Source organism: Petaurus breviceps, unplaced genomic scaffold, assembly GCF_028583685.1.
Source record: "Petaurus breviceps papuanus isolate PSGF00001 unplaced genomic scaffold, PetGlider_PUasm1.0 90574, whole genome shotgun sequence".
Classification (NCBI taxonomy): Eukaryota; Metazoa; Chordata; class Mammalia; order Diprotodontia; family Petauridae; genus Petaurus; species Petaurus breviceps.
The window spans coordinates 6,261,095-6,277,768 of NW_027187277.1; the positions used below are offsets into that span (position 1 = coordinate 6,261,095).

At 35.2% G+C, this 16,674-nt stretch overlaps 1 protein-coding gene across 1 annotated transcript in view; it reads right to left on the bottom strand.

The window, feature by feature from the left end:
* The window catches only part of TMPRSS3 (transmembrane serine protease 3), a 74,281-nt gene that overhangs the window by 28,514 nt on the left and 29,093 nt on the right, over nucleotides 1-16,674 (bottom strand). Inside the window, exon 6 of the mRNA XM_069063483.1 lies at nucleotides 5,784-5,909. Within this exon, the coding sequence (XP_068919584.1) occupies nucleotides 5,784-5,909 (126 nt within the window). The remainder of the gene's footprint in view (nucleotides 1-5,783; nucleotides 5,910-16,674) is intronic.

Sequence of the window (16,674 nt, forward strand, 5' to 3'; positions counted from 1 at the left end):
GTTAGGGTAAGAGGAAGAGATTTAGAAAGGAAGAAATAATAAAAAAAAGATATGTATTATATACTACATTACTGATTAATTTATTTCTAAGATTTACATAGAGTACCTTTTCCTTGTGATAAAGATAAATGAAATAGGTCTCTTAAACAAACACCAGAACAACACAAACATTTTTTGCTGTTCTGCACATAATTTTCTTGGATTTTAGCCTTAGATATACATTAGGTGATCATAGCCTTAACTGGACAAAATTATTTTTGAGAGACAAAGTGGGGTTGCAATAAGAAGACTTGGTTCTGACTACCAGATATTCTCCATACAATCTGTGTGACAATGAGCAAGTCACTTCTATGTCATGCTTACACTATTATGTCACAAGATTCATAGAATCATAGATTTAGAGCTGGAAGGAGTCTAGAGGCCAATAAATCCAATCCCCTAATTTTATAGATCAGGAAATTAATTTCCAAGGTGTTTAAGTGACTTGACTAGGATCACATAGCTATTAAGTATCCAAGGTGAGATCTGAACCTAGGTTTTCCTGATTCAAGGTCCATGCCCTAGTCACTATATGATGCTGCTTCATCAGAGTGTTGTGAAGAAACTACTTTGCAATTTGAAAAGCACCATATATATGTAAACAGTAATTATTTGGTACTATTTATATTGAAGCAGGAAAAATGCTTTTTTTATAACATGAGAAACAGATGTGAAAGTATTTGTAGTTTACTCCAACAAAAATACAAAATGACTCATTGGGATCTCAGAATTGAATCTCAGGATTCTAGAGATGAAATATTTCCTTAAAAGTCTGTTTTTTTTTCAAGGCATGTTTTCCTCTCACTGTTTTTGTTGTTCAGTTGCTCAGGTGTATCTGACTTTTTTTAAAAAGCAATTGGGGTTAAGTAACTTGCTCAAGGTTACATGGCCAGGTGTTTCTGGGTGGATGCTAAATGTCTGAGCCCAGATTCGATCCCCAGGTCATCCTGACACTGGAGCCTGTGTTCTTACTCGCTGTGCTACCTGGACGCCCCTTGTATCTGACTCTTAATAGAAACAAAGGGCACAGCAGGCCCTTCTGTCCTCTTTCTCTCAAAGTCTTTCCAAGTTCATGTTCATTGTTTCCATGATACTATCTTATCCTCTACCAAGCCCTTTTCCTTTTGCCTTCAATCTTTCCAAACCTCGGGGTCTTTTCCAAAGGATTTAAGTTTCACCTTCAGTATTTGACCTTCTAGAGAATACTCAGAATTAATTTATGTATTGACTGATTTGATCTCCTTGCTTTCCAAGGGAATCTAAAAAATCTTCTCCAGCATCACAATTCAAAAGCATTGATTATCCAGCACCACAGATTAAAAGCATCAATTCTAAGGTGCTTAGTATAATTTATTTTTTGTAACTTTCTTCAAAGGAGCAATTGTCTTTTAATTTCATGGCTGCAGACATTGTTTGCATTCATCTTTGAGTCCAAGAATATAAAATTTGAAAATGCTTTGATTTCTTATCCTTCCATTTGCCAGCAAATGATGGGATCAGTTGCCAAAAGCTTAGGGTTTTATTTTTTAATGTTAAGCTTCAAGCCAGCTTTTCCATCTTTCTCTTTCACCATCAAGAGACTTCATAATTCCTCTTCATTTTCTGCCATCAGAGTGGAATCATCTGCATAACTGAGATTGTTGATATTTCTCCAAACTACCTTAATTCCAGCTTTTGATTCACACTCCCAGTGAGTGCTTAATATATTCTTGTTAGTTGACTAGGTGAAAAGTAAACATTGAAGCCTAGCATAATGCCTGGTGAATAGTAGGCAATTAATAGATGCTTAGTGACTGATTTTTTTCCAGAGAACATTATGTACCTTTTTAAGCTTAGGATCCTCTATTTGTTGTATCTATCATTTCATCATCACCAATTTTTATTTCTATAATTAAATTATCTCTTTCTTTCACAAGTTCTTCTTCCACTAATCATTTCTTTAGTGTTGAATTATTTAATCTGTATTTCCTTTCATCAAAGGCTCTGTAATATTTATAATTTCAATCATTAAATAACATAACCAAAGGAAAAAATACACCAAGTCACCCAGTCTAACCATATCTGATGAGGGCCTCATTCTTGCCATTAGAGAATTATTCTCATTCATAATTCCAGAAGTCTAAGGATAGGGGGCAGAGTAAAGATGGCAGAGTAGAAACAGGACTTCTGTGTGGCTCCAGTTTCCATCTCTTTCAACTGATGTAAAAAAATGACTCTAAATAAACTTTGAAGCTACAGAACCCACAAAATGATAGAGAGAAGTCAACTTCCCACTTAAGACAGCCCGGCAGGCTGGCAGCAAGCAGCCAGAGACCAGCCCAGCACGAGCTGGAGGCCTTAGCCTGAGGGCAGCCACAACCAGCACTGACTGGAGGGACTTCAAATCACCAGCAGCTGTGGTGGTTTCCAGAATTATCAACCCATACATGCAAAAGACAAAGAGAGGTCAGTGAAGTGTGGGATTTGGGATCTGGGAGTTTGGGAGTGCAGTCTGGCCTTTACCCCCAGAGGGAGAAGCAGCTGAGGTGCCACGGCCATGCAACCACCACTGCATGGCTACTTCAGAGCTCCTGGCCTACAGATTGTAGGGGAACCAAGTGACCAGTCTGAGGGGTAATTGCTCTTGCTTTAACCTACTTGGATCTGGATCACTCTCTGGGGTGGAGGTCCTGGTGTGTGTGATCAGTGAGCCAGAGCTTTGGAGGCTTCATAGAGGGCACCCAAAAATAGCTCCAGCAGCTGAGAAAAAACCAGCAATTGGGACAAAGCTCCCCTTTCTGGTATCAGAGTTCTACCATGGCAAAAAGCTCACAAGTTGAGTAATTGAGTGGAACATGAGCAAGCAAAGAAGCAAAATAAGCACAGAAATCAGACATTAGATTCCTATTTGGTTGGCAAAAATTATCAAAGCATGGAACAGGAGTAAGACAATGAAGCAAGAACTCCTGCACCAAAAGCCTTCAAGAAAAATATGAGTTGGTTACAGGCCATAGAGGAGCTTAAGAAGGATTTTGAAAACCAAATAAGAGAAATGGAGGAAAAATCGGGAAGAGAAATGAGAAAGATGCAAGAAAATTATGAAGAGAGTCAACAACCTGACTGAAGAAAATAACACCTTAAAATAGATTAACTCAAATGGAAAAAGAGGCTCAAAAAGGCAATAAGGAGGAGAATGCCTTAAAAATCCAAATTTGCCAGATGGAAAAAAGAATCTCAAAAGATCACTGAATAGAATCATTCCTTCAGGATTAGATTGGAGCAAATGGAAACTAGTGACATTATGAGAAATCAAGATACTATTAAACAGATCCAAACAAATGAAAAAAATAGAAGACAATGTGAAATATCTCATTGGAAAAACACCTGGAAAATAGATCCAGGAGAGATAATTTAAAAATTATTGGACTATCTGAAAGCCATGATCAAAAAAAAGAACCTAGAAATCATCCTTCAAGAAATTCTCAAGGAAAATTGCCCTGATGTTTTAGAACCAGAGGGCAAAATAGAGGTTGAATCTTATCACTTATCACCTCCTGGAAAAAAATCCCCAAAAGAAAACTCCTAGGAATATTATAGCCAGGTTCCAGAGTTCCCAGATCAAGGAGAACATATTACAAGCAGCCAGGAAGAAGCAATTTGAATACAGTGGAAACACAATCAGGATAACACAGGATCAACCCACTGGAACAACAATGTTAGGGTACCAAAAAAAATCTTGACAGGCTAGAACACTGGACCAAATGAAATAAGATGAAATTCTTAAAGGATAACACAGAATCTGGCAGCTTCTACACTAAGGGATTGAAGGGCTTTTAATATGATATTTCAGAGGGCAAAGGAGCTGGGATTAAAACCAAGAATCACCTACCCAACAAAACTGAGTATCATGTTTCAGGAGAAAATATGGTCATTCAATGGAATAGAGGATTTTCAAGCATTCTTGATGAAAAACCAGAGTTAACTAGAAAATTTGACATTCAGATACAAGAAGCAAGAGAAGCATGAGAAGGTAAACAGGGAAAAGAAATCATAAGGAACTTATCAAAGTTGAACTATTTACATTCCTACATGGAAAAACAATAATTTTAATTTATAAAACTGTTCTCAGTATGAGATAGGAGGGTATATGGGCATATGAATACATATGTGAATGTGTATATGTATGTGCACAGCTATACATAGACAGAGGGCACAGGACCAATTTAATAAGAAGGGATGATAATTAAAAGATGAAATTAAGGGGTGAGAGAGAAATATAATGAGAGGAGATGGGGAGAGACACAATGGGGTATCTCATATAGAAGAAGCAAGGGAAAACTGTTACAGGGGAGGGGAAGAACAGGAAGACAAAAGGGAATGAGTCAACTTTATTCTCATTGAATTTGGCTTAGGGAGGGAATGACATTCACACTAAATAGGGTATTTCTCCCTACAGGAGAGTAGGGGATGAGAGGGGGAATGATAGAATGGAGGGCAGTCTGGGAGTGAGGAAAGTTGGAAGCACCCACTTTTGAAAAGGGACAGGATCAAAGTAGAGAATAGAACTTGGGGAAGGTGGGATAGGAGGGAGGGAAATATAGTCAGTCTTTTGCAATATATCAACTATGTTAATGTTTTGCATAAGCTAAACATATACAACCTATATTGAATTGCTTATATTCCCAGTAAGGGGGGGGGTGATGAGGGAGGAAGGGAAAGAATCTGGAATTCAAAGTTTTAAAATCAAATGTTTAAGTATATATATACATATATATATATATATATGTGTGTGTGTGTGTGTGTGTGTGTGTGTGTGTATGTGTGTGTATTAGTAGTAGTATTATTTTACATGTAACTGGGAAATAAGATATACAGGCACTGGGGCATAGACATCCACCATGCCTTACTGGAAAGTCAGAGGGAGTATGGGGGAAGATATGGGAAAGAGCAGATTGGGGGAGGGGATATTCAGTGGGATCACTGTTTTGGGGTGGTGGGCAGGGGAAAAATGGGGAGAAAATTTGTAACTCAAAATCTTGTGGAAATGAATAATGTAAACAAAAAAAATTAAAAAGAGAGAGAGAAAAAAGAAGCCTAAGGATAATGAGAACAGGTTGTACATCTAACAAACTGTCTGCAATAAGCTTAATGCAAATGACTTAAAACTAGATGAGATATATTCCTAAACTTTTTATTCATCCTTACTAAGAAAAGCAATGAGGATCATTTGTGTTTATTGTTATAGGTTATGAAACAAAACACAAAGTGATTTCAGGAAACTGATCAGGAATGAGTAGAGCCAGTTTTAAAAATGTGATCTAGGCTTCAGTCACTCAAGTAACCCCTGATCTGAGTTCCTGCATCTTCTAGCAATGCGTAAGTCATTAGGACATTCTTTAGGCAAAGAATCAAATAAAGTGATCTATGTTTCTGCAGATATTTCCAATATCCTCCAAGTTAGAATCTAAATTTCTTTGGATTTCTTTGCTTTTGAGACAGTTTTATCATTTATTTCTTATGATGCTAATGTCCAACTACTCGTTATTATCCTGGGTCCCTGAAGTCTACCAAGAGCTCTGGTCAGTCCAATTAAGCTGGAAAGTCATATCTATTCGAATTCCACTTAACAAAAGACAGGTTTCAAATGAGATGTTTGGGTAGAAGAAGGGATTCAGCAAGTCATGATGGCTATTTGTTGAGGCATGCAAGAATTTCAGTCTGTATTGGTGGAGGAACTGCATCCATCAATGGAATTATGAACTTACCTTACATATACTGCATGGTGTAAAGAAGTCACCTTATTTTCTGGTATAAGATGATTGATGGAAACAAATTCCTCTTGCAACTCCTCCTCAACTGCCTCTACCCTCATGGAACGTGAACTTATATAACTGCAAACAAATAAAAATATAAACTACTATCATTACTATTACATGGATTTTTATAACTCAGATGAATTTCATCTTAACTCATTAGAACACTATCAAAGTTGCTGTTATTTTTAAAAGCTATTTTCTTCATCTTTTATAAGGCAGGACTATATGGATGAAGGGAAGTGCAAGCTGTTACTTTTGGATTAATATGTTCCTCATAAATGTCTATACAGGATTAAAATGAGAGTCCAAAAAGAATTTATTAGGCTTCAGGCAAAGTAAAATTTAAAAACTCAAGGCAGGAAACTGTCTCAGACAATGCAATGGTAACAACAGACATAGTTGGGACAGCTAGGTGGCACAGTGAATAGAGCACTGGCCCTGAAGTCAGGAGGACTGTAGTTCAAATCCAACCTCAGACACTTAACACAAAATTAGCCATGTGACCTTGGGCAAGTTACTTAACCCAATTGTCCTCCAAAAAGCAAAAAAAATAAAAACAGACATAAGTTCAAAGAGATAAGCAGGAAATTATATTAAATATCAGGGATGATTAAATAGTATCATTACTTAATATATAAGAAGTAGAATGACAGTGGATAGAGAGCTGTTCTTGGAAAACCTAGATTAATGTCTTCCCTCTGATACATACTGGCTTTGTAACCCTAAACAGGTAACTTAGCCCTTGAGGGGTTGGGGCAAATCTCTAGGCCTGTAGTTCTTAAAAATCTTTGTGTTACCAACCCTGTTAGCAGTCTGGTGAAGCTTGTAGACCCCTTCTCAGAATAATATTCCCAAATGCATGAAATAAAATAGGATTACAATAGAAATTTATATTGAATACAGTTATCAAAATGTATGTATTTTTAAAAACAAGTTCATATACCCCGGGTTAAGAACCTCTGCTCTATATGTTGAAGAGAAGTTGTCATCCTGTACTGGCAGAGAGAGTTTCCTCACCTGGAAGTTTCCTATACCAATGTAATCACAGACCTAGTACCTATTCATCTCCATATCCACCTCCCTGTTATGCTCTGTGGCATAACAGCTAAGGAAATTGACTGAAATTCAAAGGAAACTTAAAGGAATAACTTGATTCATAGGAAATAATAGAAAAACCATAATAGAGACCTTGATGGGCCTCTTTTAGACATAAACAAATACAGTAAAAAAAATAAATAAGGAGGAAATTAAGGACACAAATTGAAGTTTAGAAAAGTTGTTTATCACAGATTTCTGGCAATTACTCAGTAGTAATCATAAATAACTAATATTTCATAGCCTGACATAGCAAGCTCAAACAAACAAACAAAAATCCCTAACCATGTCTTAGGCCAAAAAACTTTATAAACAAATGTAGAAAGACAGAAATATATTCTTTACTGACAATATATACAAAAATTATTACAATTAAAGGATCCTTGAAGAAAGTATTCAAATATAAATGGAGATTAAGTAATTTAGTCCTAAACAAGTCAGAGAACAAATTGAAGATAATTAATTTAAGAAATGACAACAATGAAACAAAAAGAAAACTTTGGGATACAGCTAAGGCACACCTCAGGAATAATATATGTCCTTAAATACTTTCACTAATAAAATAAAGTACAAATCACAAAATTACTATGCAACAAAAAAAATGAAAAGCAACAAAATACAAAAATCTAAATAAAAGAAAAAATTAAAAATTCTGAAAGTGAAAAAAACAAAAATTTTAAAAATTGAATCAGCAAAAATAAGACTTGTTTAAGAAAAACCATTAGGTAGCCTGAATTTTTTACTTTATTTTAGAACTCAAACACCAGAACACGAATATAGAATAGAGAAAAGAAACAAAAACATATCATAAACTTAAATATTAGAACAAATAGAAAGTGAGAATAATTGGGGGGTGGAGTCAAGATGGTGGAGTAGAAGCAGGTCCTGCCCACAGCTCCCAGCTTCCACCTTCCCCAATTCATGTAAAAGGGTACTCTAAACAAACTTTGGAGCTACAAAACCCACAAAATGACACAGAGAAGCTAACCTCCTGCTGAGGACAGCCTGGCAGGTTGGCAGGAGTCATCCAATGCAGCATTCTGGGAGCCTTGCCCAGCTCCACGCCAAGGTTTTAGCCCCAGGGTGGTCCTGACCAGCTGCCAGCTGGAGAGATTCCAGATCACCTGCAGCTGTGGTCATTTCCAGATTTATCAACACATAGATGAGAAGGACAAAATGAGAGGTCATTGCAGTGTGAACTTTGGGACCCAGTAGTTGGGAGTACCTCAGGTTTTGCCCCCAGGGTGAGAAGCCACTGAGGGCTGCTGTGCAGCTGCTGCTGCCACATGGCAGCTTCAGCTCCTGGCCTGCAGAGTGTAGGGGGACCAAGCGACAAGTCTGAGGGGTAATCACTCTTGCTTTAACCTGCTTGGATCTGGATTGTGGTCTAGGGTGGAGGTCCTGGGGTGTGTGTCCAGCTTGCCAGAGCATGTGGAGGCTTCAGCAAGGGCTCCCAACTAATACCTCTGGCAGCTGAGAAAACCCCAGCATTTGGGAAGGAAGCTTCCCTGTCTGGTAGCAGAGTCCTACTGTGGCAAAAAGCCCAAAAGTCAAGTAATTGAGTGGCAACATGACCACACAAAGGAAACAAAGCAAACAGAAGAACCCAACATTAGACTCCTATTTTAGGGACAAAAAGGATCAGAGCATGGAACAGGAGGAAGACAGTGAAGTCAGAACTCCTGAACCAAAAACATCAAAGGAACATATGCACTGGTTACAGGCCATAGAGGACCTTAAGAAGCAAATAAGAGAAGTGGAGGAAAAATTGGGAAGAGAAATGAGAACAATGCAAGAAAATTATGAAATGAGAGTCAACAGCCTGACTGAGGAGAATAACATCTTAAAAAAACAGACTAACTCAGATGGCAAAAGAGGCTCAAAAAGTCAATGAGGAGAAGAATGTCTTAAAAAGCCAAATTTGACAGATGGAAAAAGAATCTCAAAAGCTCAATGAGGAGAATCATTCCTTCAGAATAATTAGATTGGAGCAAATGGAAGCTAATGACTTTATGAGAAATGAAGATGCTGTTTAACAGACAAAATCAAATGAAAGAATAGAAGGCAATGTGAAATATCGCATTGGAAAAACAACTGACCTGGAAAATAGATCCAGGAGAGATAATTTAAAAATTATTGGACTACCTGAAAGCCATGACCAAATAAAGAACCTAGAAATTATCCTCCAACAAATTCTCAAGGAAAACTTCCCTGATGTTTTAGAACCAAAGGGCAAAATAGAGGTTGAAAGAATCCACCGATCACCTCCTGAAAAAGATCCCAAAAAGAAAACTCCTAGGAACATTACAGCCAGGTTCCCAAATTCCCAGATCAAGTAGATAATATTACAAGCAGCCAGGAAGAAACAATTTGAATATTGTGGAAACACAATCAGGATAACCCAGGATCTGGTAGCTTCTACACTGAGGGATGGAAGGGCTTGGAATATGATATTCTGGGGGTTCAAAGGAGCTGGGATTAAAACCAAGAATCACCTACCCAGCAAAATACCCAGTATACCCAATATCATGTTTAAGGGGAAAATATGGTCATTCAGTGGAATAGAGGACTTTCAAGCATTCTTGATGAAAAAAAAGAGTTGAATAGAAAATTTTACATTCGGATACAAGAAGAAAGAGAAGCATGAGAAGGTAAACAGGGAAAAGAAACCCTAAGGAACTTATAAAAGAGGAACTTTAACATTACTACATGGAAAAATGATAATGGTAACTGATGAAACTTTTCTCAATATGAAAAGAGTTGAAGCTGTCTATATCTGAGGGTATATGGGCATATGAATACACATGTGAATGTGTGTATACATGTTTACAGGTAGACATAGATAGAGGGCACAGGACCAATTTAATAGGAAGGGATGATACTTAAAAGGTGAAATTAAGAGGTGAGAGAGGAATATAATGAGAGGAGATGGGGAGAGACAGAATGGTGCAAACTATTTCATATAGAAGAGGCAAGGGAAAATGGTTACAATGGAGGGGAAGAATAGAAAGGCAAAAGGGAATGGGTCAACCTTATTCTCATTGAATTTGGCTTGGGGAGGGAATGAAATATACACTAAATAGGGCATCTCACCCTCCAGGAGAGTAGGGGATGAGAGGAGGGATGATGGAATGGACGGCAGGCTGGTGGGGAGGGAAGTTGGAAGCACCCACTTTTGAAAAGGGTCAGGATCAAAGTAGAGAATAGAACTTGTGGAAGGTGGGATAGGAGGGAGGGAAATATAGTCAATCTTTTACAATATATCAACTATGTTAATGTTTTGCATAAGCAACACATATACAACCTATACTGAACTGCTTATCTTTCCAGTAAGGGCAGGTGACAAGGGAGGAAGGGAATGAATCTGGAATTCAAAGTTTTAAAATCAAATGTAATTGGGAAATAAGATATACAGGCTCTGGGGCATAGAGATCCACCATGCCCTACTGGAAAAGTCAAAGGGGGTATGAGAGAAGATATGGGAGAGAGCAGATTGGAGGAGGGAATATACTATGGGACTGCTAAGTTAGGGCGGTGGGTAGGGGAAAAATGGGGAGAAAATGTGTAACTCAAAATCTGGTGGAAATGATGTAAATCAGAAGTTAATAAAGCATTTGAAAAATGAAAAAAATAGAAAGTGAGAAAGGGGGGAAGCATGTTATGTGCATAGCAGGGCATAAGAAAGGATTCAAAATATGTAACAATATATTTTCATATCAAGAGAGCCTGTATGATAAATACTACACTTTGTGTTGAGAGTTGTCCATCTTTCCTTTGCTTCCTTGTAAGTTTTATTTTGTTCTGGCTATGCACTTTTTTACTTTGCTTTTTTTTATTCCTTCCCTTCCCCCTCCCCCCAGCCAAGAAGGCTACAATTCAGTGCAGATATATTCCTCTCTGTCTATAGATATATATTTACATATATACAGACATTTATAGATATATACTTTTCCAAACAAATTCTACTCCTGATTTTTTTATGTTTGTTTATATCTCATTTCCTATACCTCCTGCCTCCTCTCCTTTACTTCCACCTGCTACCTTGACCTTTTATTACTTGCCTAGCCCCCCATCCTCTCATTCCCATAAATATAAGCACCCTTCTATAGCACCCCACATAACCCACTCCCTCACCCTCCTCTCTAGAGATCCCTCCCTTATCCAAGCTTAATTTTTTTTAAATTGAAAAGGGAGCATTCACAAGAAATGAAGAAAAATATCATGAAATTTTTAGAAATAATTTTCCTCAACTATTTTCAAATAAAACTGTTAAAGTAAATGAATAGTTACAGAAATATGATGTAGACAAACAAAGCAAGAAATAGAGAATTGAAATAATGCAGTCTCAGGAATAGACATTTAATGACATTAAAAGAACTTTAAAAAAGACATTAAAAGAACTTTTTGAAGGAAAACAAGAAGAGACGAAGTGGTTTTACAAGTGAATTATGTTAAATATTCAAATAACAATTGATTCAAATATTACATAGTTTGCAAAAAATAGGAAAGGAAAAGCTCCTCCTTTTAAACTCTTTCTATTGGTCTGATATGTGTATAAGGCAAATCAAAGAAAAAGATACAGACTAAAATACTTTTGAATATTGATTCAATTTGTTTAACTTTTATATTTTGACTTAAACACTAAATAAAAGGAGCATTTTCACTTACAAATTAGAGATTGTATTTGAAACCACAAATCTCTAAACAAATAGTTCTTCTTTTGAACCATATAACAAATTCAATAAGCAATTTTCAAAATTATCCTGCTCATTTGTTTTCCCCTAAAATTCTATTTCTTGTCTTCTGTTTTTAAAATGCATCCATGATCCTTTTCCCTTTATTTTCTTTCCCCCCCCTCATTTTCACATCTATATTTATATTTTACAAAGAAGGCCTTTTATTTTTTCTTCAGAGTGCAAAGTTGGGGATGGGAAATACAGTATAGTGAATGATACTAAGAAAAAGAAAGAAAAGAATGTCAATAAATCATCAAGAAATAAATCAGAAGGGGCAGCCAGGTGGCGCAGTAAGTAAAAGTGCCGGCCCCAGCATCAGGAGACCTGGGATCGGTTCAGCCTCAGATACTCGGCACCGACACAAAAATAACTGGTCATGTAACCTTGAGCAAGTTTCTTAACCCCAATTGCAGAAAGAAAGAAAGAAAGAAAGAAAGAAAGAAAGAAAGAAAGAAAGAAAGAAAGAAAGAAAGAAAGAAAGAAAGAAAGAAAGAAAGAAAGAAAGAAAGAAAGAAGGAAGGAAGGAAGGAAGGAAGGAAGGAAGGAAGGAAGGAAGGAAGGAAGGAAGGAAGGAAGGAAGGAAGGAAGGAAGGAATCAGAAGAGCAAAAGAAATTCCAGAATTGTGCACAATCTGAGTAGATTTGTAAAGGAAGAAAGAAATCAGAAGAGCAAAAGAAGTTCCAGAATTGTGCACAATCTGAGTAGATTTGTAATTACCATGTTAAATTTTATTTTTATAGAAATGGTATAATGGGGTGGCTAGGTGGCACAGTGAATAGAGCACTGACCCTGGAGTCAGGAGGACCTGAGTTCAAATCCAGCCTCAGACATTTAATGCTTACTAGCTGTGTGACCTTGGGCAAGTCAGTTACCCCCAATTGCCTTGCCTTGTCCCCTCCAAAAAACAAAATTAAAAAAATTATGATACAATTTGCACATGGGGAAAAAACTATACATAACAGAAATTAGCAATTTCATATATACAATTTCATATATCTTTTTTCTTTACATATTAAAGTATTCATGTCTGTACATATTCAGTTCATGTGAAAAGAGGGAAATTAAAAAAATATATTCCTGTCAGTTTTCTTTTTTATCCGGGCACTTAACTAGAAAATTTAGCTGTTTCCTCTGTGTGTGTGTGTGTGTGTACATTAAGAGCTTTATACTTTTGTGGTGATTGTGTCCTGTTATAAGTAACAGGCCTCACTTACAATTCCTAGCCCTGGACCTAGTCATTATGTTCTTCTAAACTAAAAAGCCAAGGCAGACTTTTCTGGCTGCCTCTTCTGTTTTGTGTCTCTTTCCCTGAGTATAAGTAACTAAGCAGCAATACTAAGATTAATTTTTCTAGCCTTATGGGCAACTTTGTAGTTTCAAGAGACTCCTATGTCCAAGAGACTCCCATGCCCAGTAGGAGTGATCTCTAAAAAAAACTTTTCAGAGAAGCTGACCAACATCATACAGACCATGAATCAGTTGCTCAAACAATATTCTTACAAAGTCTATCATGTTTTAATTATTGATCTCAAAGAGAGCATATAACAGGTGCTGCAATTTTTGTCAATACATACTTGAAATATTTATTTTGTAGTGAAGGAAAATAAGTAGTAAATAAGTAGGCATCCAATCTACTTTATATATTGATTACCTTTATAGAATGTCTGAAGAAGTTAAATGACTTGCTCAGAGATATAAGGTTAATAAGAGAATTCAAACTCATTTCCTCCTGACTTCAAGTCCAACATTCTATCCACTGCACCCACTAGCTGCCACCAGAAAAAATAATTAATACCAGAATGTGATACCCTAATCAGAGAAAGCAAAAGAGAATTAGAGATTTAATCATTAAAAAATGTGGATTCAAAAAATTTAAATAAAGTCTGTCAAAAAGATAACAGTAATGAATTCAAGAAATTATTAAAGCTAGATAACAGTGAATAGAATACAGGACATGGAATCAGGAAGACTTAAGTTTGAATCTTGCCTCAGCTATGTGATCCTAGGCAAGTCACTTAATCTCTAAATGCCTTAGTTTCTTCATCTGTAAAATGGAGATAATATTATACCTACCTCCCAGAGTTCATATGAGTAGCAAATGAGTTAACATATGTAAAGTAATTTGCAAACCTTTGATTATTATTTAAATGCTAACTATTATTATGACCAAGTTGTACTTATGCCAGAGATGCAAAGATGATTCAACAATCAACAACTTAATAATAATTTTTTAAAATCCCAAATCACATGATTATCTCAATAGATTTTAAAAGCATTTTTATAAAACCTTTGACACAGTAAAACACTTGCTTACATTAAAAATCCTTCAAAATACAGGCATAAAAGGACATTTTTAGCAAAATAAAAATTGTCTCTCTAAAATTAAAAGCATTAATCATATGCAATGAAAATACACTAAAATTTGTTCCAAAATATGCAATAGTAATACAAATTTTCCCACCTTTTATTTTATATCATTCTAAAAATGATAGCAATAGCAAGAAAATAAAATAATAAAGGCATGAATATAGCCAAAGAGGAAACAAAAACAATATTACATGCTGGTGATGTCATATTTACTTAAAAATGCAAGGGAATCAGGAAAGAAATAGCTGATATAAGCAATAACTTCAACCAAGTTGAAAACTAAAAATAATCAAGTTTTTCTATATAACAATGAAATCTAAGAGACAACAATAGAAAGGGAAATAGTATTCCAAATAGTTTTAAAAGTACATAAAATATTTGCGGGGCAATCTTACAAAGCAATTAACAAAGAAATAAACAACAACCTAAACTGTAGGAAGAATATCCAATGTGTAAGGCTAGGCTGTGTCAGTATTACAAAAATGACTCCACTATTAAAGTTAATTTGCAATTTTAATACTATACCAGTCCTATGATCAAATTTATACTTTATACAGCTCAATAAAATAAGTCATTTGGAGGAACAAAAAATCTAAAATATTAAGGGAAATAATGACAAATTATAGTAATGAAGGAGAAAAAGCACTTCCACATACTAAATTATATACAAAATAGTTGTCATAAAAAATAATTTAGTATTAGTTTAAAAAATAGAGTATATCAATAGAACATACAATCAAGGGATTCAAAAATAACAGAGCTTAATAACTCTGTTTGATAAAACTGAAAACATGAAGTACTTAGGAATGAGTTCTCTATTTGATAAAACACTACAAGAAAAACTGGAAATCAAACTGACCAACTTTTTATACCATACTCCCACAGTAACTTGAAAATGGATATTTGACCTTATTATTAAAAATTATACCATAAACAATTAGGAAACTAGTAGATGGCAGACTTCTCACTACTATGGGTGGGAAGTGCCTTCTTAACCAAACAAGGGGGAGAAGCAATTACAAAAAATAAAATACATGATTTTTATTTCTTGAAATAGAAAAACTTCTCCACAAACAAAATCAATGCTGTAACAAAGATATTCAAACAATCAACATATCTAGCTAGCTAGCTAGCTATCTGTCTGTCTGTCTATCACCAAAAGTCATTTCCCAGTAAATGAGTGTTCACAGGATGTGATTAAATAGTTCCCAAAAGAATTGTAAACTATTTATAGCAACATTTTAAAATGGCCCAGATCACTATTAATAAAATTCATATCAAAACAACCTAAAGTTTCACCTCACTCATAGCACATTAGCAAATTTGACAAAAGATAGGGATAGTCAATATTGAAGTAGTTGTGGGGAGATAGGTACAATCATTTCAAAAATTTGGAATTATATAAATAAAGATTATAAATAGATAAATATGCAAAATATTCTTAGTATTTGACTCAGAAATTTTTCTCCTAGATATATATTCCAAGCATGTCAATGATAAAGAGAGTTTCCTTATATTAGTACTTTTGTACTGTTGACTAAATAATTGTTAAACAAATAATGGTAAATGAATGCAATGGAATATTTCTGTGGTGTAAAAACAATGAATATGATTAGTACAGAGAAGCATGGAAAGATGTGCATGGACTGATGCAGAATGAAGTTAGAAGAGGAAAAGAAAACAATATGCACAATGAAAACAGTAATATAAATGGAAAGAACAATCAACACAATGTAAGAAAAAGTGAATGCTGCAAAATTATTAGGAATAAAAATTATCCCAAAAATAGGTATGAAAAGACACCTCTCTACCCACTCTTTGCAGAAGTGGGAGCTCCAATGATTGCAGAAAACTAGATATTTTCAGATTTTTGGAAGCCTTGATTTTTTCCCCTCTTATTCCTTTTTTCTTTTCTTTTGAAAAAAACATTTTTTGTTGTATGAGGTGGTTCTCTGTAAGATGGAGGATGGGGGAAGAAACAGGGTGAAATTTAGGCAGTGAAAAAGCAAAATATATTAATAAAAGATTATTTTAAAATATTCTTTATTATATGGGATGGCTTTTTCAGAAAAAGGGAATAGATACAAAGAAAAATTTAAGTGATATAAAATGGTAATTGTTTAAATTTAGATTAAATACTAAAATAAATCTGAAATCTCATCCTTTTGAATGTTCTTTCCAGCATTATAGATCATAACCCATTAATGCCTGGGAAACTGTTGTTCTTGAATTTCCATAATTTCACCACAATAGTGGTAAAATATTGGTATTAAAATATATTTAAGAAAATAAAGGGAGGTAAAGAATGTAAATAGTCTTAACTTTTAATACTCTAATATGAGAAAATGTGGTATAGGTCATCTTGATGTATTATTATTTAGGTACTCTTTTTTTATAAAATCTTACAAGAGAAATTCAGTGTCAAACCGAGGCATGTGGGAATAACAAGCCTGCTATGGTATCTAAAATGCCTGCTGACTGTAGAAGACATTTCAAATACATGATGTGCTATACTGTATATGTGACACATTAAGACATTAGCAGTGATTTATCACAAGGATCCACAATCTTTTTTTTAAGTATTTACTTTTACTCAAAATCTTTTTATAGCCAGAGTTACAAGGGTGAAATCTGTGAGTGA